Raw genomic sequence first — 26,478 nt, 5'->3', positions numbered from 1 at the left:
AGTGGTTGGGGAGAGGTGTGAAGGACGGGGCAGTGGGGATCCTGGCCCAGCACGGGGCAGTGGTTGGGGAGAGGTGTGAAGGACGGGGCAGTGGGGATCCTGACCCAGCGAGAGGCAGTGTGGATCCTGGCCCAGCACGGTCCAGTGGTTGGGGAGAGGTGTGAAGGACGGGGCAGTGGGGATCCTGGCCCAGCGCGGGGCAGTGGTTGGGGAGAGGTGTGAAGGACGGGGCAGTGGGGATCCCGGCCCAGCGCGGGGCAGTGGTTGGGGAGAGGTGTGAAGGACGGGGCAGTGGGGATCCTGGCCCAGCGCGGGGCAGTGGTTGGGGAGAGGTGTGAAGGACGGGGCAGTGGGGATCCTGGCCCAGCACGGTCCAGTGGTTGGGGAGAGGTGTGAAGGACGGGGCAGTGGGGATCCTGGCCCAGCGCGGGGCAGTGGTTGGGGAGAGGTGTGAAGGACGGGGCAGTGGGGATCCCGGCCCAGCGCGGGGCAGTGATTGGGGAGAGGTGTGAAGGACGGGGCAGTGGGAGCATTGCCCAGCGCGGGGCAGTGGTTGGGGAGAGGTGTGAAGGACGGGGCAGTGGGAGCATTGCCCAGCGCGGGGCAGTGATTGGGGAGAGGTGTGAAGGACGGGGCAGTGGGGATCCCGGCCCAGCGCGGGGCAGTGATTGGGGAGAGGTGTGAAGGACGGGGCAGTGGGGATCCCGGCCCAGCGCGGGGCAGTGGTTGGGGAGAGGTGTGAAGGACGGGGCAGTGGGGATCCCGGCCCAGCGCGGGGCAGTGGTTGGGGAGAGGTGTGAAGGACGGGGCAGTGGGGATCCCGGCCCAGCGCGGGGCAGTGGTTGGGGAGAGGTGTGAAGGACGGGGCAGTGGGAGCATTGCCCAGCGCGGGGCAGTGATTGGGGAGAGGTGTGAAGGACGGGGCAGTGGGGATCCCGGCCCAGCGCGGGGCAGTGATTGGGGAGAGGTGTGAAGGACGGGGCAGTGGGGATCCCGGCCCAGCACGGGGCAGTGGTTGGGGAGAGGTGTGAAGGACGGGGCAGTGGGAGCATTGCCCAGCGCGGGGCAGTGGTTGGGGAGAGGTGTGAAGGACGGGGCAGTGGGGATCCCGGCCCAGCGCGGGGCAGTGATTGGGGAGAGGTGTGAAGGACGGGGCAGTGGGAGCATTGCCCAGCGCGGGGCAGTGGTTGGGGAGAGGTGTGAAGGACGGGGCAGTGGGAGCATTGCCCAGCGCGGGGCAGTGGTTTGGGAGAGGTGGCGAGCGCCCATGGTGAATTTAACCCTCTGTGTTTGCAGGCGGTGTGCCAACTGCTGCTTCACATGCGGCACCCGGAGGTGTACCAGCAGCTGGGCGTGGTGCCCCCTCGGGGATTCCTGTTACACGGACCTCCAGGCTGCGGGAAGACGCTGCTGGCACAGGCCATCGTTGGGGTAAGAGTAAAACCCAGTCATACCCATTGCCAGCAAACATCCGTTAGGGTGGTGCTCTCGTCTATCAACAGTACTTTACATAAAACTCTCGTACAACTGGTCTCGGGGAATGTCCCGGTGTGGGGTCTCGGGGAATGTCCCGGTGTGGGGTGTGGGGTCTCGGGAAATGTCCCGGTGTGGGGTCTCGGGGAATGTCCCGGTGTGGGGTCTCGGGGAATGTCCCGATGTGGGGTCTCGGGGAATGTCCCGGTGTGGGGTCTCGGGGAATGTCCCGGTGTGGGGTCTCGGGGAATGTCCTGGTGTGGGGTCTCGGGGAATGTCCCGGTGTGGGGTCTCGGGGAATGTCCCGGTGTGGGGTCTCGGGGAATGTCCCGATGTGGGGTCTCGGGGAATGTCCCGGTGTGGGGTGTGGGGTCTCGGGGAATGTCCCGGTGTGGGGTCTCGGGGAATGTCCCGGTGTGGGGTCTCGGGGAATGTCCCGATGTGGGGTCTCGGGGAATGTCCCGATGTGGGGTCTCGGGGAATGTCCTGGTGTGGGGTCTCGGGGAATGTCCCGATGTGGGGTCTCGGGGAATGTCCCGGTGTGGGGTCTCGGGGAATGTCCCGATGTGGGGTCTCGGGGAATGTCCTGGTGTGGGGTCTCGGGGAATGTCCCGGTGTGGGGTCTCGGGGAATGTCCCGGTGTGGGGTCTCGGGGAATGTCCCGGTGTGGGGTGTGGGGTCTCGGGGAATGTCCCGGTGTGGGGTCTCGGGGAATGTCCTGGTGTGGGGTCTCGGGGAATGTCCCGGTGTGGGGTGTGGGGTCTCGGGGAATGTCCCGATGTGGGGTCTCGGGGAATGTCCCGGTGTGGGGTCTCGGGGAATGTCCTGGTGTGGGGTCTCGGGGAATGTCCCGGTGTGGGGTCTCGGGGAATGTCCCGGTGTGGGGTGTGGGGTCTCGGGGAATGTCCCGGTGTGGGGTCTCGGGGAATGTCCCGATGTGGGGTCTCGGGGAATGTCCCGGTGTGGGGTCTCGGGGAATGTCCCGGTGTGGGGTCTCGGGGAATGTCCCGGTGTGGGGTCTCGGGGAATGTCCCGGTGTGGGGTCTCGGGGAATGTCCTGGTGTGGGGTCTCGGGGAATGTCCCGGTGTGGGGTCTCGGGGAATGTCCCGGTGTGGGGTGTGGGGTCTCGGGGAATGTCCTGGTGTGGGGTCTCGGGGAATGTCCCGGTGTGGGGTCTCGGGGAATGTCCTGGTGTGGGGTCTCGGGGAATGTCCCGGTGTGGGGTCTCGGGGAATGTCCCGGTGTGGGGTCTCGGGGAATGTCCCGGTGTGGGGTGTGGGGTCTCGGGGAATGTCCTGGTGTGGGGTCTCGGGGAATGTCCCGGTGTGGGGTCTCGGGGAATGTCCCGGTGTGGGGTCTCGGGGAATGTCCCGGTGTGGGGTGTGGGGTCTCGGGGAATGTCCCGGTGTGGGGTCTCGGGGAATGTCCCGGTGTGGGGTGTGGGGTCTCGGGGAATGTCCCGGTGTGGGGTGTGGGGTCTCGGGGAATGTCCTGGTGTGGGGTCTCGGGGAATGTCCCGGTGTGGGGTCTCGGGGAATGTCCCGGTGTGGGGTCTCGGGGAATGTCCCGGTGTGGGGTCTCGGGGAATGTCCCGATGTGGGGTCTCGGGGAATGTCCCGGTGTGGGGTCTCGGGGAATGTCCCGGTGTGGGGTCTCGGGGAATGTCCCGATGTGGGGTCTCGGGGAATGTCCCGGTGTGGGGTCTCGGGGAATGTCCCGATGTGGGGTCTCGGGGAATGTCCCGGTGTGGGGTCTCGGGGAATGTCCCGGTGTGGGGTCTCGGGGAATGTCCCGGTGTGGGGTCTCGGGGAATGTCCCGGTGTGGGGTCTCGGGGAATGTCCCGGTGTGGGGTCTCGGGGAATGTCCCGGTGTGGGGTCTCGGGGAATGTCCCGGTGTGGGGTGTGGGGTCTCGGGGAATGTCCCGGTGTGGGGTCTCGGGGAATGTCCCGGTGTGGGGTCTCGGGGAATGTCCCGGTGTGGGGTCTCGGGGAATGTCCCGATGTGGGGTCTCGGGGAATGTCCTGGTGTGGGGTCTCGGGGAATGTCCCGGTGTGGGGTGTGGGGTCTCGGGGAATGTCCCGGTGTGGGGTCTCGGGGAATGTCCCGGTGTGGGGTCTCGGGGAATGTCCCGATGTGGGGTCTCGGGGAATGTCCTGGTGTGGGGTCTCGGGGAATGTCCTGGTGTGGGGTCTCGGGGAATGTCCCGGTGTGGGGTCTCGGGGAATGTCCCGGTGTGGGGTCTCGGGGAATGTCCCGGTGTGGGGTCTCGGGGAATGTCCCGGTGTGGGGTGTGGGGTCTCGGGGAATGTCCTGGTGTGGGGTCTCGGGGAATGTCCCGGTGTGGGGTGTGGGGTCTCGGGGAATGTCCCGGTGTGGGGTCTCGGGGAATGTCCTGGTGTGGGGTCTCGGGGAATGTCCCGGTGTGGGGTGTGGGGTCTCGGGGAATGTCCCGGTGTGGGGTCTCGGGGAATGTCCTGGTGTGGGGTCTCGGGGAATGTCCCGGTGTGGGGTCTCGGGGAATGTCCTGGTGTGGGGTCTCGGGGAATGTCCTGGTGTGGGGTCTCGGGGAATGTCCCGGTGTGGGGTCTCGGGGAATGTCCCGGTGTGGGGTCTCGGGGAATGTCCCGGTGTGGGGTCTCGGGGAATGTCCCGGTGTGGGGTCTCGGGGAATGTCCCGGTGTGGGGTCTCGGGGAATGTCCCGGTGTGGGGTCTCGGGGAATGTCCCGGTGTGGGGTCTCGGGGAATGTCCCGGTGTGGGGTCTCGGGGAATGTCCTGGTGTGGGGTCTCGGGGAATGTCCCGGTGTGGGGTGTGGGGTCTCGGGGAATGTCCCGATGTGGGGTCTCGGGGAATGTCCCGGTGTGGGGTCTCGGGGAATGTCCCGGTGTGGGGTCTCGGGGAATGTCCCGATGTGGGGTCTCGGGGAATGTCCCGGTGTGGGGTCTCGGGGAATGTCCCGGTGTGGGGTCTCGGGGAATGTCCCGGTGTGGGGTCTCGGGGAATGTCCCGGTGTGGGGTCTCGGGGAATGTCCCGGTGTGGGGTCTCGGGGAATGTCCCGATGTGGGGTGTGGGGTCTCGGGGAATGTCCCGATGTGGGGTCTCGGGGAATGTCCTGGTGTGGGGTCTCGGGGAATGTCCCGGTGTGGGGTGTGGGGTCTCGGGGAATGTCCCGGTGTGGGGTCTCGGGGAATGTCCCGGTGTGGGGTGTGGGGTCTCGGGGAATGTCCCGGTGTGGGGTCTCGGGGAATGTCCCGGTGTGGGGTCTCAGGGAATGTCCCGGTGTGGGGTCTCGGGGAATGTCCCGGTGTGGGGTGTGGGGTCTCGGGGAATGTCCCGGTGTGGGGTGTGGGGTCTCGGGGAATGTCCCGGTGTGGGGTGTGGGGTCTCGGGGAATGTCCCGATGTGGGGTCTCGGGGAATGTCCCGGTGTGGGGTGTGGGGTCTCGGGGAATGTCCTGGTGTGGGGTCTCGGGGAATGTCCCGGTGTGGGGTCTCGGGGAATGTCCCGGTGTGGGGTCTCAGGGAATGTCCCGGTGTGGGGTCTCGGGGAATGTCCCGGTGTGGGGTCTCGGGGAATGTCCCGGTGTGGGGTCTCGGGGAATGTCCCGGTGTGGGGTCTCGGGGAATGTCCCGGTGTGGGGTCTCGGGGAATGTCCCGATGTGGGGTCTCGGGGAATGTCCCGGTGTGGGGTCTCGGGGAATGTCCCGGTGTGGGGTCTCGGGGAATGTCCTGGTGTGGGGTCTCGGGGAATGTCCCGGTGTGGGGTGTGGGGTCTCGGGGAATGTCCTGGTGTGGGGTCTCGGGGAATGTCCCGGTGTGGGGTCTCGGGGAATGTCCCGATGTGGGGTCTCGGGGAATGTCCTGGTGTGGGGTCTCGGGGAATGTGCCGGTGTGGGGTCTCGGGGAATGTCCCGGTGTGGGGTCTCGGGGAATGTCCTGGTGTGGGGTCTCGGGGAATGTCCTGGTGTGGGGTCTCAGGGAATGTCCCGGTGTGGGGTCTCGGGGAATGTCCCGATGTGGGGTCTCGGGGAATGTCCCGGTGTGGGGTCTCGGGGAATGTCCCGATGTGGGGTCTCGGGGAATGTCCCGGTGTGGGGTCTCGGGAAATGTCCCGATGTGGGGTCTCGGGGAATGTCCCGATGTGGGGTCTCGGGGAATGTCCCGGTGTGGGGTCTCGGGGAATGTCCCGGTGTGGGGTCTCGGGGAATGTCCCGGTGTGGGGTCTCGGGGAATGTCCCGATGTGGGGTCTCGGGGAATGTCCCGGTGTGGGGTCTCGGGAAATGTCCCGATGTGGGGTCTCGGGGAATGTCCTGGTGTGGGGTCTCGGGGAATGTCCTGGTGTGGGGTCTCGGGGAATGTCCTGGTGTGGGGTCTCGGGGAATGTCCCGGTGTGGGGTGTGGGGTCTCGGGGAATGTCCTGGTGTGGGGTCTCGGGGAATGTCCCGGTGTGGGATCTCGGGGAATGTCCCGGTGTGGGGTCTCGGGGAATGTCCCGGTGTGGGGTGTGGGGTCTCGGGGAATGTCCCGGTGTGGGGTGTGGGGTCTCGGGGAATGTCCCGATGTGGGGTGTGGGGTCTCGGGGAATGTCCCGGTGTGGGGTGTGGGGTCTCGGGGAATGTCCCGGTGTGGGGTCTCGGGGAATGTCCCGGTGTGGGGTGTGGGGTCTCGGGGAATGTCCCGGTGTGGGGTCTCGGGGAATGTCCCGGTGTGGGGTCTCGGGGAATGTCCCGGTGTGGGGTCTCGGGAAATGTCCCGGTGTGGGGTCTCGGGGAATGTCCCGATGTGGGGTCTCGGGGAATGTCCTGGTGTGGGGTCTCGGGGAATGTCCCGGTGTGGGGTCTCGGGGAATGTCCCGGTGTGGGGTGTGGGGTCTCGGGGAATGTCCCGGTGTGGGGTGTGGGGTCTCGGGGAATGTCCCGATGTGGGGTCTCGGGGAATGTCCCGGTGTGGGGTCTCGGGGAATGTCCCGATGTGGGGTCTCGGGGAATGTCCCGATGTGGGGTCTCGGGGAATGTCCTGGTGTGGGGTCTCGGGGAATGTCCCGGTGTGGGGTGTGGGGTCTCGGGGAATGTCCCGGTGTGGGGTCTCGGGGAATGTCCTGGTGTGGGGTCTCGGGGAATGTCCCGATGTGGGGTGTGGGGTCTCGGGGAATGTCCCGGTGTGGGGTGTGGGGTCTCGGGGAATGTCCCGGTGTGGGGTCTCGGGAAATGTCCCGATGTGGGGTCTCGGGGAATGTCCCGATGTGGGGTCTCGGGGAATGTCCCGGTGTGGGGTCTCGGGGAATGTCCCGATGTGGGGTCTCAGGGAATGTCCCGGTGTGGGGTCTCGGGGAATGTCCCGGTGTGGGGTCTCGGGGAATGTCCCGGTGTGGGGTCTCAGGGAATGTCCCGGTGTGGGGTCTCGGGGAATGTCCCGGTGTGGGGTCTCGGGGAATGTCCTGGTGTGGGGTCTCGGGGAATGTCCTGGTGTGGGGTCTCGGGGAATGTCCCGGTGTGGGGTGTGGGGTCTCGGGGAATGTCCCGGTGTGGGGTCTCGGGGAATGTCCCGGTGTGGGGTGTGGGGTCTCGGGGAATGTCCCGGTGTGGGGTCTCGGGGAATGTCCCGGTGTGGGGTCTCGGGGAATGTCCTGGTGTGGGGTCTCGGGGAATGTCCTGGTGTGGGGTGTGGGGTCTCGGGGAATGTCCCGGTGTGGGGTGTGGGGTCTCGGGGAATGTCCCGGTGTGGGGTCTCGGGGAATGTCCCGGTGTGGGGTCTCGGGGAATGTCCCGATGTGGGGTCTCGGGGAATGTCCTGGTGTGGGGTCTCGGGGAATGTCCTGGTGTGGGGTGTGGGGTCTCGGGGAATGTCCCGGTGTGGGGTCTCGGGGAATGTCCCGGTGTGGGGTCTCGGGGAATGTCCCGGTGTGGGGTCTCGGGAAATGTCCCGGTGTGGGGTCTCGGGGAATGTCCCGATGTGGGGTCTCGGGGAATGTCCCGGTGTGGGGTCTCGGGGAATGTCCCGGTGTGGGGTCTCGGGGAATGTCCCGGTGTGGGGTCTCGGGGAATGTCCCGGTGTGGGGTCTCGGGGAATGTCCTGGTGTGGGGTCTCGGGGAATGTCCCGGTGTGGGGTCTCGGGGAATGTCCCGGTGTGGGGTGTGGGGTCTCGGGGAATGTCCCGGTGTGGGGTCTCGGGGAATGTCCCGGTGTGGGGTCTCAGGGAATGTCCCGGTGTGGGGTCTCGGGGAATGTCCCGATGTGGGGTCTCGGGGAATGTCCCGGTGTGGGGTCTCGGGGAATGTCCTGGTGTGGGGTCTCGGGGAATGTCCCGGTGTGGGGTCTCGGGGAATGTCCCGGTGTGGGGTGTGGGGTCTCGGGGAATGTCCCGGTGTGGGGTCTCGGGGAATGTCCCGGTGTGGGGTCTCGGGGAATGTCCCGGTGTGGGGTCTCGGGGAATGTCCCGGTGTGGGGTCTCGGGGAATGTCCCGATGTGGGGTCTCGGGGAATGTCCCGATGTGGGGTCTCGGGGAATGTCCCGGTGTGGGGTCTCGGGGAATGTCCCGATGTGGGGTCTCGGGGAATGTCCCGATGTGGGGTCTCGGGGAATGTCCCGGTGTGGGGTCTCGGGGAATGTCCCGGTGTGGGGTCTCGGGGAATGTCCCGGTGTGGGGTCTCGGGGAATGTCCCGGTGTGGGGTCTCGGGGAATGTCCCGGTGTGGGGTGTGGGGTCTCGGGGAATGTCCCGGTGTGGGGTGTGGGGTCTCGGGGAATGTCCCGATGTGGGGTCTCGGGGAATGTCCCGGTGTGGGGTCTCGGGGAATGTCCCGGTGTGGGGTCTCGGGGAATGTCCTGGTGTGGGGTCTCGGGGAATGTCCCGGTGTGGGGTCTCGGGGAATGTCCCGATGTGGGGTCTCGGGGAATGTCCCGATGTGGGGTCTCGGGGAATGTCCTGGTGTGGGGTCTCGGGGAATGTCCCGGTGTGGGGTGTGGGGTCTCGGGGAATGTCCCGATGTGGGGTCTCGGGGAATGTCCTGGTGTGGGGTCTCGGGGAATGTCCCGGTGTGGGGTGTGGGGTCTCGGGGAATGTCCCGGTGTGGGGTCTCGGGGAATGTCCCGGTGTGGGGTCTCGGGAAATGTCCCGATGTGGGGTCTCGGGGAATGTCCCGATGTGGGGTCTCGGGGAATGTCCTGGTGTGGGGTCTCGGGGAATGTCCTGGTGTGGGGTCTCGGGGAATGTCCCGGTGTGGGGTCTCGGGGAATGTCCCGATGTGGGGTCTCGGGGAATGTCCTGGTGTGGGGTCTCGGGGAATGTCCCGGTGTGGGGTCTCGGGGAATGTCCCGGTGTGGGGTCTCGGGGAATGTCCCGGTGTGGGGTCTCGGGGAATGTCCCGGTGTGGGGTCTCGGGGAATGTCCCGGTGTGGGGTCTCGGGGAATGTCCCGGTGTGGGGTCTCGGGGAATGTCCCGGTGTGGGGTCTCGGGGAATGTCCCGGTGTGGGGTCTCGGGGAATGTCCTGGTGTGGGGTCTCGGGGAATGTCCTGGTGTGGGGTCTCGGGGAATGTCCCGGTGTGGGGTCTCGGGGAATGTCCTGGTGTGGGGTCTCGGGGAATGTCCCGATGTGGGGTCTCGGGGAATGTCCCGGTGTGGGGTCTCGGGGAATGTCCCGGTGTGGGGTCTCGGAGAATGTCCTGGTGTGGGGTCTCGGGGAATGTCCCGATGTGGGGTCTCGGGGAATGTCCCGATGTGGGGTCTCAGGGAATGTCCCGGTGTGGGGTCTCGGGGAATGTCCCGGTGTGGGGTGTGGGGTCTCGGGGAATGTCCCGGTGTGGGGTCTCGGGGAATGTCCCGGTGTGGGGTCTCGGGGAATGTCCCGGTGTGGGGTCTCGGGGAATGTCCCGGTGTGGGGTCTCGGGGAATGTCCCGGTGTGGGGTCTCGGGGAATGTCCCGGTGTGGGGTGTGGGGTCTCGGAGAATGTCCCGGTGTGGGGTCTCGGGGAATGTCCCGGTGTGGGGTCTCGGGGAATGTCCCGGTGTGGGGTCTCGGGGAATGTCCTGGTGTGGGGTCTCGGGGAATGTCCCGGTGTGGGGTCTCGGGGAATGTCCTGGTGTGGGGTCTCGGGGAATGTCCCGATGTGGGGTCTCGGGGAATGTCCCGGTGTGGGGTCTCGGGGAATGTCCTGGTGTGGGGTCTCGGGGAATGTCCCGATGTGGGGTCTCGGGGAATGTCCTGGTGTGGGGTCTCGGGGAATGTCCCGGTGTGGGGTCTCGGGGAATGTCCTGGTGTGGGGTCTCGGGGAATGTCCCGGTGTGGGGTGTGGGGTCTCGGGGAATGTCCTGGTGTGGGGTCTCGGGGAATGTCCTGGTGTGGGGTCTCGGGGAATGTCCCGGTGTGGGGTCTCGGGGAATGTCCCGATGTGGGGTCTCGGGGAATGTCCCGGTGTGGGGTCTCGGGGAATGTCCTGGTGTGGGGTCTCGGGGAATGTCCCGGTGTGGGGTCTCGGGGAATGTCCTGGTGTGGGGTCTCGGGGAATGTCCCGATGTGGGGTCTCGGGGAATGTCCCGATGTGGGGTCTCGGGGAATGTCCTGGTGTGGGGTCTCGGGGAATGTCCCGGTGTGGGGTCTCGGGGAATGTCCCGGTGTGGGGTGTGGGGTCTCGGGGAATGTCCCGATGTGGGGTCTCGGGGAATGTCCCGATGTGGGGTGTGGGGTCTCGGGGAATGTCCCGATGTGGGGTCTCGGGGAATGTCCCGGTGTGGGGTCTCGGGGAATGTCCTGGTGTGGGGTGTGGGGTCTCGGGGAATGTCCCGGTGTGGGGTCTCGGGGAATGTCCCGATGTGGGGTCTCGGGGAATGTCCCGATGTGGGGTCTCGGGGAATGTCCTGGTGTGGGGTCTCGGGGAATGTCCCGATGTGGGGTCTCGGGGAATGTCCCGGTGTGGGGTGTGGGGTCTCGGGGAATGTCCCGATGTGGGGTCTCGGGGAATGTCCCGGTGTGGGGTCTCGGGGAATGTCCTGGTGTGGGGTCTCGGGGAATGTCCCGGTGTGGGGTCTCGGGGAATGTCCTGGTGTGGGGTCTCGGGGAATGTCCCGGTGTGGGGTCTCGGGGAATGTCCCGGTGTGGGGTCTCGGGGAATGTCCCGGTGTGGGGTCTCGGGGAATGTCCCGATGTGGGGTGTGGGGTCTCGGGGAATGTCCCGGTGTGGGGTGTGGGGTCTCGGGGAATGTCCCGATGTGGGGTCTCGGGGAATGTCCCGGTGTGGGGTGTGGGGTCTCGGGGAATGTCCCGATGTGGGGTCTCGGGGAATGTCCCGATGTGGGGTCTCGGGGAATGTCCCGGTGTGGGGTCTCGGGGAATGTCCCGGTGTGGGGTCTCGGGGAATGTCCCGATGTGGGGTCTCAGGGAATGTCCCGGTGTGGGGTCTCGGGGAATGTCCCGGTGTGGGGTCTCGGGGAATGTCCCGATGTGGGGTCTCGGGGAATGTCCCGGTGTGGGGTCTCGGGGAATGTCCCGGTGTGGGGTCTCGGGGAATGTCCCGGTGTGGGGTCTCGGGGAATGTCCCGGTGTGGGGTCTCGGAGAATGTCCTGGTGTGGGGTCTCGGGGAATGTCCCGGTGTGGGGTCTCGGGGAATGTCCCGGTGTGGGGTCTCGGGGAATGTCCCGATGTGGGGTCTCAGGGAATGTCCTGGTGTGGGGTCTCGGGGAATGTCCCGGTGTGGGGTCTCGGGGAATGTCCCGGTGTGGGGTCTCGGGGAATGTCCCGGTGTGGGGTCTCGGGGAATGTCCTGGTGTGGGGTCTCGGGGAATGTCCCGGTGTGGGGTCTCGGGGAATGTCCTGGTGTGGGGTCTCGGGGAATGTCCCGGTGTGGGGTCTCGGGGAATGTCCCGGTGTGGGGTCTCGGGGAATGTCCCGGTGTGGGGTCTCGGGGAATGTCCCGGTGTGGGGTCTCGGGGAATGTCCCGATGTGGGGTCTCGGGGAATGTCCCGGTGTGGGGTCTCGGGGAATGTCCTGGTGTGGGGTCTCGGGGAATGTCCCGGTGTGGGGTGTGGGGTCTCGGGGAATGTCCCGGTGTGGGGTCTCGGGGAATGTCCCGGTGTGGGGTCTCGGGGAATGTCCCGGTGTGGGGTCTCAGGGAATGTCCTGGTGTGGGGTCTCGGGGAATGTCCTGGTGTGGGGTCTCGGGGAATGTCCTGGTGTGGGGTCTCGGGGAATGTCCCGATGTGGGGTCTCGGGGAATGTCCCGATGTGGGGTCTCGGGGAATGTCCCGGTGTGGGGTCTCGGGGAATGTCCCGGTGTGGGGTCTCGGGGAATGTCCCGATGTGGGGTCTCGGGGAATGTCCCGGTGTGGGGTCTCGGGGAATGTCCCGATGTGGGGTCTCGGGGAATGTCCCGGTGTGGGGTCTCGGGGAATGTCCCGGTGTGGGGTGTGGGGTCTCGGGGAATGTCCCGGTGTGGGGTGTGGGGTCTCGGAGAATGTCCTGGTGTGGGGTCTCGGGGAATGTCCCGGTGTGGGGTCTCGGGGAATGTCCTGGTGTGGGGTCTCGGGGAATGTCCTGGTGTGGGGTCTCGGGGAATGTCCTGGTGTGGGGTCTCGGGGAATGTCCTGGTGTGGGGTCTCAGGGAATGTCCTGGTGTGGGGTCTCAGGGAATGTCCTGGTGTGGGGTGTGGGGTCTCGGGGAATGTCCCGGTGTGGGGTCTCAGGGAATGTCCTGGTGTGGGGTGTGGGGTCTCGGGGAATGTCCCGGTGTGGGGTCTCAGGGAATGTCCCGATGTGGGGTCTCGGGGAATGTCCCGATGTGGGGTCTCGGGGAATGTCCCGGTGTGGGGTCTCGGGGAATGTCCCGGTGTGGGGTCTCGGGGAATGTCCCGGTGTGGGGTCTCGGGGAATGTCCCGGTGTGGGGTCTCGGGGAATGTCCTGGTGTGGGGTCTCGGGGAATGTCCCGATGTGGGGTCTCGGGGAATGTCCCGATGTGGGGTCTCGGGGAATGTCCTGGTGTGGGGTCTCGGGGAATGTCCCGATGTGGGGTCTCGGGGAATGTCCCGGTGTGGGGTCTCGGGGAATGTCCTGGTGTGGGGTGTGGGGTCTCGGGGAATGTCCCGGTGTGGGGTGTGGGGTCTCGGGGAATGTCCTGGTGTGGGGTCTCGGGGAATGTCCCGGTGTGGGGTGTGGGGTCTCGGGGAATGTCCTGGTGTGGGGTCTCGGGGAATGTCCCGATGTGGGGTCTCGGGGAATGTCCCGGTGTGGGGTCTCGGGGAATGTCCCGGTGTGGGGTCTCGGGGAATGTCCCGATGTGGGGTCTCGGGGAATGTCCCGATGTGGGGTCTCGGGGAATGTCCCGGTGTGGGGTCTCGGGGAATGTCCTGGTGTGGGGTCTCGGGGAATGTCCTGGTGTGGGGTCTCGGGGAATGTCCCGATGTGGGGTCTCGGGGAATGTCCCGATGTGGGGTCTCGGGGAATGTCCTGGTGTGGGGTCTCGGGGAATGTCCTGGTGTGGGGTCTCGGGGAATGTCCTGGTGTGGGGTCTCGGGGAATGTCCCGATGTGGGGTCTCGGGGAATGTCCCGGTGTGGGGTCTCGGGGAATGTCCTGGTGTGGGGTCTCGGGGAATGTCCTGGTGTGGGGTCTCGGGGAATGTCCCGATGTGGGGTCTCGGGGAATGTCCCGATGTGGGGTCTCGGGGAATGTCCTGGTGTGGGGTCTCGGGGAATGTCCTGGTGTGGGGTCTCGGGGAATGTCCTGGTGTGGGGTCTCGGGGAATGTCCCGATGTGGGGTCTCGGGGAATGTCCCGGTGTGGGGTGTGGGGTCTCGGGGAATGTCCTGGTGTGGGGTCTCGGGGAATGTCCCGATGTGGGGTCTCGGGGAATGTCCCGGTGTGGGGTCTCGGGGAATGTCCTGGTGTGGGGTCTCGGGGAATGTCCCGGTGTGGGGTCTCGGGGAATGTCCCGGTGTGGGGTGTGGGGTCTCGGGGAATGTCCCGGTGTGGGGTCTCGGGGAATGTCCCGATGTGGGGTCTCGGGGAATGTCCTGGTGTGGGGTCTCGGGGAATGTCCTGGTGTGGGGTCTCGGGGAATGTCCCGGTGTGGGGTCTCGGGGAATGTCCCGGTGTGGGGTGTGGGGTCTCGGGGAATGTCCCGGTGTGGGGTCTCGGGGAATGTCCCGGTGTGGGGTCTCGGGGAATGTCCTGGTGTGGGGTCTCGGGGAATGTCCCGGTGTGGGGTCTCGGGGAATGTCCCGATGTGGGGTGTGGGGTCTCGGGGAATGTCCCGATGTGGGGTCTCGGGGAATGTCCCGGTGTGGGGTCTCGGGGAATGTCCCGGTGTGGGGTCTCGGGGAATGTCCCGGTGTGGGGTGTGGGGTCTCGGGGAATGTCCTGGTGTGGGGTCTCGGGGAATGTCCCGATGTGGGGTCTCGGGGAATGTCCCGGTGTGGGGTCTCGGGGAATGTCCCGATGTGGGGTGTGGGGTCTCGGGGAATGTCCTGGTGTGGGGTCTCGGGGAATGTCCCGATGTGGGGTGTGGGGTCTCGGGGAATGTCCCGGTGTGGGGTCTCGGGGAATGTCCCGATGTGGGGTGTGGGGTCTCGGGGAATGTCCTGGTGTGGGGTCTCGGGGAATGTCCCGGTGTGGGGTGTGGGGTCTCGGGGAATGTCCCGGTGTGGGGTCTCGGGGAATGTCCCGGTGTGGGGTCTCGGGGAATGTCCCGGTGTGGGGTGTGGGGTCTCGGGGAATGTCCTGGTGTGGGGTCTCGGGGAATGTCCCGGTGTGGGGTCTCGGGGAATGTCCCGGTGTGGGGTGTGGGGTCTCGGGGAATGTCCCGATGTGGGGTCTCGGGGAATGTCCCGGTGTGGGGTCTCGGGGAATGTCCCGGTGTGGGGTGTGGGGTCTCGGGGAATGTCCCGGTGTGGGGTGTGGGGTCTCGGGGAATGTCCCGGTGTGGGGTGTGGGGTCTCGGGGAATGTCCCGGTGTGGGGTCTCAGGGAATGTCCCGGTGTGGGGTCTCGGGGAATGTCCCGATGTGGGGTCTCAGGGAATGTCCCGGTGTGGGGTGTGGGGTCTCGGGGAATGTCCTGGTGTGGGGTCTCGGGGAATGTCCCGGTGTGGGGTCTCGGGGAATGTCCCGATGTGGGGTCTCGGGGAATGTCCCGGTGTGGGGTCTCGGGGAATGTCCCGGTGTGGGGTCTCGGGGAATGTCCCGGTGTGGGGTCTCGGGGAATGTCCCGGTGTGGGGTCTCGGGGAATGTCCCGATGTGGGGTGTGGGGTCTCGGGGAATGTCCCGATGTGGGGTGTGGGGTCTCGGGGAATGTCCTGGTGTGGGGTGTGGGGTCTCGGGGAATGTCCCGGTGTGGGGTCTCGGGGAATGTCCTGGTGTGGGGTCTCGGGAAATGTCCCGGTGTGGGGTGTGGGGTCTCGGGGAATGTCCCGGTGTGGGGTCACGGGGAATGTCCTGGTGTGGGGTCTCAGGGAATGTCCCGGTGTGGGGTGTGGGGTCTCGGGAAATGTCCCGGTGTGGGGTCTCGGAGAATGTCCTGCTCCATAATGCTGGAATCCATTATTAAGGAAGTGGTATCAGGGCACTTAGAAAATCATCACATGATTAGGCAGTGAACATGGTTTTATGAAAGGGAAATCGTGTTTAACATATTGAAGATGTAACTAGCAGGGTAAAGGGGAACCAATGGATGTAATATATTTGGATTTCCAAAAGGCATTCGATAAGGTGCCACAGAAAAGGTTGCTACGCAAGTTAAAGGCTCCTGGGATTGGGGGTAATGTATTAGCATGGATAGAGGTTTGGCTAATGGACAGAAAGCAGAGAGTTGGGATAAACGGGTCATTTTCCGGTTGGCAAACAGTAACTAGTGGCGTGCTGCAGGGATCAGTGCTGGGGCCTCAGCTATTTACGATCTATATTAATGACCTAAATGAAGGGACCGAGTGTAATGTATCCAAATTTGCTGCCAATACAAAGCTAGGTGGGACAGTAAGCTGTGAGGAGAACACAAAGCCTCTGCACAGGGATATAGATAGACTAAGTGAGTGGCCAGTAAGGTGGCAGATGGAGTATAATGTGGAGAAATTAGAGGTTGTTCACTTTGGTAGGTAGAATAGAAAAAACAAATATTTTTTCAAATGGTGATAAACTATTAAATGTTGCTGTTCAGAGCTTTGTGTCGTCAGCACACTTGGATACATTACACTCAATCCCTTCATCTCGATCATTAATATAGATTCTAAATAGCTGAGGCCCCAGCACTGATCCCCCAGCACTGATCCCTGCGGGTGTCCTCGTACAGGAAACACAAAGTGAGGTACAGGAAGCAATTAGGGAGGCAAATGGCATGTTGGCCTTTATTGTAAGGGGTGTGGAGTTAAGAGGAATGAGAGGTGATCTAATTGATGCTGAGAGAGTTGTTTCCCCAGGCTGGACAATCTAGGGGGCACAGTCTCAGGAAAAGGGGTCGGCCATTTATGAGATGAAGAGGAATTTCTTCACAAAGAGGGTTGTGAATCTTTGGCATTCTCTACCCCAGAGGCTGTGAATGCGGAGTTGTTAAGTATAGTCAAGGTGAGATAGATTTGTGGACTGTCGGGGGGATTTAGGGATCGGGCGGGAGAGTGGAGTTGAGGTCGATGACAAGCCATGATTTTATTGAATGGCGGAGTAGGCTCGAGGGGCCGTGTGACCGACTCCTGTTCCTAGTTCTTGTGTTGTGAATTGCGGTGTTCCCACTGGTGTAACCCCTGGTTACGATGTTCCCCCAGGAGCTGGAGCTTCCCATGCTGAAAGTCGCTGCCACGGAGATTGTGTCCGGAGTGTCCGGAGAGTCGGAGCAGAAACTGCGAGAGCTGTTCGAAGAGGCGGTGGTGAGTACCCAGGGGGAAGCTGGGAGTGTGTAATGTACAGCACGGTGGGAGGGGGAGGCTGGGACTGTGTTACTCCCCGTGTAATTCCCGTCACTACCCTGTGTAATTCCCGTCACTCCCCTGTGTAATTCCCGTCACTCCCCGTGTAATCCCCGTCACTCCCCCGTGTAATCCCCGTCACTCCCCTGTGTAATCCGCGTCACTCCCCCGTGTAATCCCCGTCACTCCCCTGTGTAATCCGCGTCACTCCCCTGTGTAATCCGCGTCACTCCCCCGTGTAATCCCCGTCACTCCCCCGTGTAATCCCCGTCACTCCCCTGTGTAATCCGCGTCACTCCCCCGTGTAATCCCAGTCACTCCCCCGTGTAATCCGCGTCACTCCCCCGTGTAATCCGTGTCACTCCCCCGTGTAATCCGTGTCACTCCCCCGTGTAATCCCAGTCACTCCCCGTGTAATCCCCGTCACTCCCCCGTGTAATCCGTGTCACTCCCCCGTGTAATCCGCGTCACTCCCCCGTGTAATCCGTGTCACTCCCCGTGTAATCCGTGTCACTCCCCGTGTAATCCCCGTCACTCCCCCGTGTAATCCCCGTCACTCCCCCGTGTAATCCGTGTCACTCCCCCGTGTAATCCCCGTCACTCCCCGTGTAATCCCCGTCACTCCCCGTGTAATCCCCGTCACTCCCCGTGTAATCCCCGTCACTCCCCGTGTAATCCCAGTCACTCCCCCGTGTAATCCGCGTCACTCCCCCGTGTAATCCGCATCACTCCCCCGTGTAATCCGCGTCACTCCCCCGTGTAATCCCAGTCACTCCCCGTGTAATCCCCGTCACTCCCCGTGTAATCCCCGTCACTCCCCGTGTAATCCCCGTCACCCCCCCGTGTAATCCCCGTCACTCCCCGTGTAATCCCCGTCACTCCCCGTGTAATCCCCGTCACTCCCCCCGTGTAATCCCCGTCACTCCCCCCGTGTAATCCCCGTCACTCCCCCTGTAATCCCCGTCACTCCCCCTGTAATCCCCGTCACTCCCCGTGTAATCCCCGTCACTCCCCGTGTAATATCACTCACTCCCCCTGTAATCCCCGTCACTCCCCGTGTAATCCCCGTCACTCCCCGTGTAATCCCAGTCACTCCCCGTGTAATCCCCGTCACTCCCCGTGTAATCCCCGTCACTCCCCGTGTAATCCCCGTCACTCCCCGTGTAATCCCCGTCACTCCCCCTGTAATCCCCGTCACCCCCCCGTGTAATCCCAGTCACTCCCCGTGTAATCCCCGTCACTCCCCCTGTAATCCCCGTCACCCCCCCGTGTAATCTCAGTCACTCCCCGTGTAATCTCAGTCACTCCCCGTGTAATCCCCGTCACTCCCCGTGTAATCTCAGTCACTCCCCCTGTAATCCCAGTCACTCCCCGTGTAATCCCCGTCACTCCCCGTGTAATCCCCGTCACTCCCCGTGTAATCCCCGTCACTCCCCGTGTAATCCCCGTCACTCCCCGTGTAATCCCCGTCACTCCCCGTGTAATCCCCGTCATTCCCCGTGTAATCCCCGTCACTCCCCCGTGTAATCCCCGTGTAATCCCCGTCACTCCCCCGTGTAATCCCCGTCACTCCCCTTGTAATCCCCGTCACTCCCCGTGTAATCCCCGTCACTCCCCCGTGTAATCCCCGTCACTCCCCGTGTAATCCCCGTCACTTCCCGTGTAATCCCAGTCACTCCCCGTGTAATCCCCGTCACTCCCCGTGTAATCCCCGTCACTCCCCGTGTAATCCCCGTCACTCCCCGTGTAATCCCAGTCACTCCCCCGTGTAATCCCCGTCACTCCCCGTGTAATCCCCGTCACTCCCCGTGTAATCCCCGTCACTCCCCGTGTAATCCCCGTCACTCCCCGTGTAATCCCCGTCACTCCCCCTGTAATCCCCGTCACTCCCCCGTGTAATCCCCGTCACTCCCCCTGTAATCCCCGTCACTCCCCGTGTAATCCCCGTCACTCCCCGTGTAATCCCCGTCACTCCGCCGTGTAATCCCTGTCACTCCCCGTGTAATCCCAGTCACTCCCCGTGTAATCCCCGTCACTCCCCCTGTAATCCCCGTCACTCCCCCTGTAATCCCCGTCACCCCCCCGTGTAATCTCAGTCACTCCCCGTGTAATCCCCGTCACTCCCCGTGTAATCTCAGTCACTCCCCGTGTAATCTCAGTCACTCCCCCTGTAATCCCAGTCACTCCCCGTGTAATCCCCGTCACTCCCCGTGTAATCCCCGTCACTCCCCGTGTAATCCCCGTCACTCCCCGTGTAATCCCCGTCACTCCCCGTGTAATCCCCGTCATTCCCCGTGTAATCCCCGTCACTCCCCCGTGTAATCCCCGTGTAATCCCCGTCACTCCCCCGTGTAATCCCCGTCACTCCCCTTGTAATCCCCGTCACTCCCCGTGTAATCCCCGTCACTCCCCCGTGTAATCCCCGTCACTCCCCGTGTAATCCCCGTCACTTCCCGTGTAATCCCAGTCACTCCCCGTGTAATCCCCGTCACTCCCCGTGTAATCCCCGTCACTCCCCGTGTAATCCCCGTCACTCCCCGTGTAATCCCCGTCACTCCCCCGTGTAATCCCCGTCACTCCCCGTGTAATCCCCGTCACTCCCCGTGTAATCCCCGTCACTCCCCGTGTAATCCCCGTCACTCCCCGTGTAATCCCCGTCACTCCCCCTGTAATCTCAGTCACTCCCCCGTGTAATCCCCGTCACTCCCCCTGTAATCCCCGTCACTCCCCGTGTAATCCCCGTCACTCCCCGTGTAATCCCCGTCACTCCGCCGTGTAATCCCTGTCACTCCCCGTGTAATCCCAGTCACTCCCCGTGTAATCCCCGTCACTCCCCGTGTAATCCCCGTCACTCCCCGTGTAATCCCCGTCACTCCCCGTGTAATCCCCGTCACTCCCCCTGTAATCCCCGTCACTCCCCGTGTAATCCCCGTCACTCCCCCTGTAATCCCCGTCACTCCCCATGTAATCCCCGTCACTCCCCGTGTACTCCCCGTCACTCCCCCTGTAATCCCCGTCACTCCCCGTGTAACCCCCGTCACTCCCCCTGTAATCCCCGTCACTCCCCGTGTAATCCCCGACACTCCCCCCCGTGTAATCCCCGTCACCCCCCCGTGTAATCTCAATCACTCCCCCTGTAATTCCCGTCACTCCCCCGTGTAATTCCCGTCACTCCCCCGTGTAATCCGTGTCACTCCCCGTGTAATCCCCGTCACTCCCCGTGTAATCCCCGTCACTCCCCGTGTAATCCCCGTCACTCCCCGTGTAATCCCCGTCACTCCCCCGTGTAATCCCCGTCACTCCCCCGTGTAATCCCCGTCACTCCCCCTGTAATCCCCGTCACTCCCCCTGTAATCCCCGTCACTCCCCGTGTAATCCCCGTCACTCCCCGTGTAATTCCCGTCACTCCCCGTGTACTCCCCGTCACTCCCCCTGTAATCCCCGTCACTCCCCGTGTAACCCCCGTCACTCCCCCTGTAATCCCCGTCACTCCCCGTGTAATCCCCGACACTCCCCCCCGTGTAATCCCCGTCACCCCCCCGTGTAATCTCAATCACTCCCCCGTGTAATTCCCGTCACTCCCCCGTGTAATCACCGTCACTCCCCGTGTAATCCCCGTCACTCCCCGTGTAACATAGAAACATAGAAAATAGGTGCAGGAGCAGGCCATTCAGCCCTTCTAGCCTGCACCGCCATTCAATGAGTTCATGGCTGAACATGAAACTTCAGTACCCCCTTCCTGCTTTCTCGCCATAACCCTTGATCCCCCGAGTAGTAAGGACTTCATCTAACTCCCTTTTGAATATATTTAGTGAATTGGCCTCAACTACTTTCTGTGGTAGAGAATTCCACAGGTTCACCACTCTCTGGGTGAAGAAGTTTCTCCTCATCTCGGTCCTAAATGGCTTACCCCTTATCCTCAGACTGTGACCCCTGGTTCTGGACCTCCCCAACATTGGGAACATTCTTTCTGCATCTAACCTGTCTAAACCCGTCAGAATTTTAAACGTTTCTATGAGGTCCCCTCTCATTCTTCTGAACTCCAGTGAATACAAGCCCAATTGATCCAATCTTTCTTGATATGTCAGTCCCGCCATCCCGGGAATCAGTCTGGTGAACCTTCGCTGCACTCCCTCAATAGCAAGAATGTCCTTCCTCAAGTTAGGAGACCAAAACTGTACACAATACTCCAGGTGTGGCCTCACCAAGGCCCTGTACAACTGTAGCAACACCTCCCTGCCCCTGTATTCAAATCCCCTCGCTATGAAGGCCAACATGCCATTTGCTTTCTTAACCGCCTGCTGTACCTGCATGCCAACCTTCAATGACTGATGTACCATGACACCCAGGTCTCGTTGCACCTTCCCTTTTCCTAATCTGTCACCATTCAGATAATAGTCTGTCTCTCTGTTTTTACCACCAAAGTGGATAACCTCACATTTATCCACATTATACTTCATCTGCCATGCATTTGCCCACTCACCTAACCTATCCAAGTCACTCTGCAGCCTAATAGCATCCTCCTCGCAGCTCACACTGCCACCCAACTTAGTATCATCCGCAAATTTGGAGATACTGCATTTAATCCCCTCGTCTAAATCATTAATGTACAGTGTAAACAGCTGGGGCCCCAGCACAGAACCTTGCGGCACTCCACTAGTCACTGCCTGCCATTCTGAAAAGTACCCGTTTACTCCTACTCTTTGCTTCCTGTCTGACAACCAGTTCTCAATCCACGTCAGCACACTACCCCAATCCCATGTGCTTTAACTTTGCACATTAATCTCTTGTGTGGGACCTTGTCGAAAGCCTTCTGAAAGTCCAAATATACCACATCAACTGGTTCTCCTTTGTCCACTTTACTGGAAACATCCTCAAAAAATTCCAGAAGATTTGTCAAGCATGATTTCCCTTTCACAAATCCATGCTGACTTCGACCTATCATGTCACCATTTTCCAGATGCACTGCTATGACATCCTTAATAATTGATTCCATCATTTTACCCACTACTGAGGTCAGGCTGACCGGTCTATAATTCCCTGTTTTCTCTCTCCCTCCTTTTTTAAAAAGTGGGGTTACATTGGCTACCCTCCACTCCATAGGAACTGATCCAGAGTCAATGGAATGTTGGAAAATGACTGTCAATGCATCCGCTATTTCCAAGGCCACCTCCTTAAGTACTCTAGGATGCAGGCCATCAGGCCCTGGGGATTTATCGGCCTTCAATCCCATCAATTTCCCCAACACAATTTCCCGACTAATAAAGATTTCCCTCAGTTCCTCTTCCTTACTAGACCCTCTGACCCCTTTTATATCCGGAAGGTTGTTTGTATCCTCCTTAGTGAATACCGAACCAAAGTACTTGTTCAATTGATCCGCCATTTCTTTGTTCCCCGTTATGACTTCCCCTGATTCTGACTGCAGGGGACCTACGTTTGTCTTCACCAACCTTTTTCTCTTTACATACCTATAGAAACTTTTGCAATCCGCCTTAATGTTCCCTGCAAGCTTCTTCTCGTACTCCATTTTCCCTGTCCTAATCAAACCCTTTGTCCTCCTCTGCTGAGTTCTAAATTTCTCCCAGTCCCCAGGTTCGCTGCTATTTCTGGCCAATTTGTATGCCACTTCCTTGGCTTTAATACTATCCCTGATTTCCCTAGATAGCCACGGTTGAGCCACCTTCCCCTTTTTATTTTTACGCCAGACAGGAATGTACAATTGTTGTACTTCATCCATGCGGTCTCTAAATGTCTGCCATTGCCCATCCACAGTCAACCCCCTAAGTATCATTCGCCAATCTATCCTAGCCAATTCACGCCTCATACCTTCAAAGTTACCCTTCTTTAAGTTCTGGACCATGGTCTCTGAAATTACTGTTTCATTCTCCATCCTAATGCAGAATTCCACCATATTATGGTCACTCTTCCCCAAGGGGCCTCGCACAATGAGATTGCTAATTAATCCTCTCTCATTACACAACACCCAGTCTAAGATGGCCTCCCCCCTAGTTGGTTCCTCAACATATTGGTCTAGAAATCCATCCCTTATGCACTCCAGGAAATCCTCCTCCACCGTATTGCTTCCAGTTTGGCTAGCCCAATCTATGTGCATATTAAAGTCACCCATTATAACTGCTACACCTTTATTGCATGCACCCCTAATTTCCTGTTTGATGCCCTCCCCAACATCCCTACTACTGTTTGGAGGTCTGTACACAACTCCTACTAACGTTTTTTGCCCTTTGGTGTTCTGCAGCTCTACCCATATAGATTCCACATCATCCAAGCTAATGTCTTTCCTAACTATTGCATTAATCTCCTCTTTAACCAGCAATGCTACCCCACCTCCTTTTCCTTTTATTCTATCCTTCCTGAATGTTGAATACCCCTGAATGTTGAGTTCCCAGCCCTGATCATCCTGGAGCCACGTCTCCGTAATCCCAATCACATCATATTTGTTAACATCTATTTGCACAATTAATTCATCCACCTTATTGCGGATACTCCTTGCATTAAGACACAAAGCCTTCAGGCTTGTTTTATTAACACCCTTTGTCCTTTTAGAATTTTGCTGTACAGTGGCCCTTTTTGTTCTTTGCCTTGGGTTTCTCTGCCCTACACTTTTCCTCATCTCCTTTCTGTCTTTTGCTTTTGGCTCCTTTTTGTTTCCCTCTGTCTCCCTGCATTGGTTCCCATCCCCCTGTAATTCCCGTCACTCCCCCGTGTAATCCCCGTCACTCCCCCGTGTAATCCCCGTCACTCCCCGTGTAATCCCCGTCACTCCCCGTGTAATCCCTGTCACTCCCCCTGTAATCCCCGTCACCCCCCCGTGTAATCCCAGTCACTCCCCGTGTAATCCCAGTCACTCCCCGTGTAATCCCCGTCACTCCCCGTGTAATCCCCGTCACTCCCCGTGTAATCCCCGTCACTCCCCGTGTAATCCCCGTCACTCCCCCTGTAATCCCCGTCACTCCCCCGTGTAATTCCCGTCACTCCCCGTGTAATCCCCGTCACTCCCCGTCACTCCCCGTGTAATCCCCGTCACTCCCCGTGTAATCCCCGTCACCCCCCTGTAATCCCCGTCACTCCCCGTGTAATTCCCGTCACTCCCCCGTGTAATTCCCGTCACTCCCCCGTGTAATCCCCGTCACTCCCCGTGTAATCCCCGTCACTCCCCGTGTAATCCCCGTCACTCCCCCTGTAATCCCCGTCACCCCCCCGTGTAATCCCCGTCACTCCCCGTGTAATCCCCGTCACTCCCCCGTGTAATCCCCGTCACTCCCCCGTGTAATCCCCGTCACTCCCCGTGTAATCCCCGTCACTCCCCGTGTAATCCCCGTCTCGCCCCCGTGTAATCCCCGTCACTCCCCGTGTAATCCCCGTCACTCCACCGTGTAATCCCCGTCACTCCCCCGTGTAATTCCCGTCACTCCCTGCGTAATCCCCGTCACTCCCCCGTGTAATTCCCGTCACTCCCTGTGTAATCCCCGTCACTCCCTGTGTAATCCCCGTCACTCCCCGTGTAATCCCCGTCACTCCCCGTGTAATCCCCGTCACTCCCCCTGTAATCCCCGTCACTCCCCCGTGTAATCCCCGTCACTCCCCGTGTAATCCCCGTCACTCCCCGTGTAATCCCCGTCACTCCCCCGTGTAATCCCCGTCACTCCCCCGTGTAATCCCCGTCACTCCCCGTGTAATCCCCGTCACTCCCCGTGTAATCCCCGTCACTCCCCGTGTAATCCCCGTCACTCCCCGTGTAATCCCCGACACTCCCCCGTGTAATCCCCGTCACTCCCCATCACTCCCCCGTGTAATCTCAGTCACTCCCCGTGTAATCCCCGTCACTCCCCGTGTAATCCCCGTCACTCCCCGTGTAATCCCCGTCACTCCCCCTGTAATCCCCGTCACTCCCCGTGTAATCCCCGTCACTCCCCGTGTAATCCCCGTCACTCCCCCTGTAATCTCAGTCACTCCCCGTGTAATCTCAGTCACTCCCCGTGTAATCTCAGTCACTCCCCGTGTAATCCCCGTCACTCCCCGTGTAATCCCCGTCACTCCCCGTGTAATCCCCGTCACTCCCCGTGTAATCCCCGTCACTCCCCGTGTAATCCCCGTCACTCCCCCTGTAATCCCCGTCACTCCCCGTGTAATCCCCGTCACTCCCCCGTGTAATCCCCGTCACTCCCCGTGTAATCTCAGTCACTCCCCCGTGTAATCCCCGTCACTCCCCGTGTAATCCCCGTCACTCCCCGTGTAATCTCAGTCACTCCCCCGTGTAATCTCAGTCACTCCCCCGTGTAATCCCCGTCACTCTCCGTGTAATCCCCGTCACTCCCCCTGTAATCCCCGTCACTCCCCCTGTAATCCCCGTCACTCCCCGTGTAATCCCCGTCACTCCACGTGTAATCCCCGTCACTCCCCGTGTAATCCCCGTCACTCCCCGTGTAATCCCCGTCACTCCCCGTGTAATCCCCGTCACTCCCCGTGTAATCTCAGTCACTCCCCCGTGTAATCCCCGTCACTCCCCGTGTAATGCCCGTCACTCCCCGTGTAATCCCCGTCACTCCCCGTGTAATCCCCGTCACTCCCCGTGTAATCCCCGTCACTCCCCGTGTAATCCCCGTCACTCCCCGTGTAATCCCCGTCACTCCCCGTGTAATCCCCGTCACTCCCCCGTGTAATCCCCGTCACTCCCCGTGTAATCCCCGTCACTCCCCGTGTAATCCCCGTCACTCCCCGTGTAATCTCAGTCACTCCCCCGTGTAATCCCCGTCACTCCCCCGTGTAATCCCCGTCACTCCCCCGTGTAATCCGTGTCACTCCCCCGTGTAATCCGTGTCACTCCCCCGTGTAATCCCAGTCACTCCCCGTGTAATCCCCGTCACTCCCCGTGTAATCCCCGTCACTCCCCGTGTAATCTCCGTCACTCCCCGTGTAATCCCCGTCACTCCCCCGTGTAATCCCCGTCACTCCCCCTGTAATCCCCGTCACTCCCCGTGTAATCCCAGTCACTCCCCGTGTAATCCCCGTCACTCCCCCGTGTAATCCCCGTCACTCCCCGTGTAATCCCCGTCACTCCCCCGTGTAATCCCCGTCACTCCCCGTGTAATCCTCGTCACTCCCCCTGTAATCCCCGTCACTCCCCGTGTAATCCTGGCAAGCGGGGGGGTGACGAGTTGGCGGAGGTGGGAGGGAGGGAATCGGTGAGGGGGGTGAGGGAATATAGTAGTTGGAAGGTGGGGAACTATTCGGTTGGGAGGGGTAAGGAGAGTCGGTGGGAGGGGTGAGGTCAGGGTGGGGTGGGTCTGTTGCTGCTGCCCAGGGTGTCCCGTCGTGTTGTTGATTCAATGTCCCTCTCCCCCCCCCACCCCCCCCCCCCCCCCGTTCTCGCCTGTTCCCAGCTCCAGGCTCCGTGCATCATCTTCATCGATGAGATTGACGCCATTTCTCCCAAACGCGAAGTTGCTTCCAAGGACATGGAACGTCGGATCGTGGCTCAGCTGCTCACCTGCATGGACGGTCAGTCAGAGAGTGGTACCCCCACTGTAACCCGCTACAGGGCCCCCCCCTCCCCATATATCTCCTCCGTATCTCTCCCCGCCACCCCCCCCCGTATCTCTCCCCGTCCCCCGTATCTCTCCCCGTCCCCCGTATCTCTCTCTTCACCCCCCACCCCCCCCCCCCCGTATCTCTCCCCCCCCCACCCACCCCCGTATCTCTCCCCCCCCCACCCCCCCCCGTATCTCTCCCCGTCCCCCGTATCTCTCCCCGTCCCCCGTATCTCTCCCCGTCCCCCGTATCTCTCCCCGTCCCCCGTATCTCTCCCCGTCCCCCGTATCTCTCTCTTCACCCCCACCCCCCCCCCCCCCGTATCTCTCCCCCCCCCACCCCCCCCCGTATCTCTCCCCCCTCCTGTATCTCCCTCTTCACCCCCCCCCCGTATCTCTTCCCCCCCCCCACCCCGTATCTCCCTCTTCACCCCCCCCACCCCGTATCTCTTCCCCCCCCCACCCCGTATCTCCCCCCCACCCCGTATCTCCCTCTTCACCCCCCCCCCCCCGTATCTCTCTGCCCCCCCCCCCCGTATCTCCCCCCAACCAACACCCCTCCGTATCTC

General features: G+C 61.6%; 1 protein-coding gene across 1 annotated transcript in view; it reads left to right on the top strand.

Moving 5' to 3' along the window:
- LOC139241559 (nuclear valosin-containing protein-like) overlaps positions 1-25,880 on the top strand; it is a gene marked incomplete at both ends in the record, with an annotated part of 89,193 nt that extends 63,313 nt beyond the window's left edge. Inside the window, 3 exons of the mRNA XM_070870048.1 lie at positions 1,297-1,431; positions 16,221-16,322; positions 25,763-25,880. Coding sequence (XP_070726149.1) covers positions 1,297-1,431; positions 16,221-16,322; positions 25,763-25,880 — 355 coding nt within the window. The remainder of the gene's footprint in view (positions 1-1,296; positions 1,432-16,220; positions 16,323-25,762) is intronic.
- Between the last annotated feature and the right edge of the window lie 598 nt (positions 25,881-26,478).

This window comes from Pristiophorus japonicus, unplaced genomic scaffold, assembly GCF_044704955.1.
Source record: "Pristiophorus japonicus isolate sPriJap1 unplaced genomic scaffold, sPriJap1.hap1 HAP1_SCAFFOLD_1100, whole genome shotgun sequence".
In the NCBI taxonomy this organism is placed as follows: domain Eukaryota; kingdom Metazoa; phylum Chordata; class Chondrichthyes; family Pristiophoridae; genus Pristiophorus; species Pristiophorus japonicus.
The sequence above is the reverse complement of the archived record's forward strand: the minus strand, read 5'-3'. Positions and strand labels throughout refer to the sequence as shown.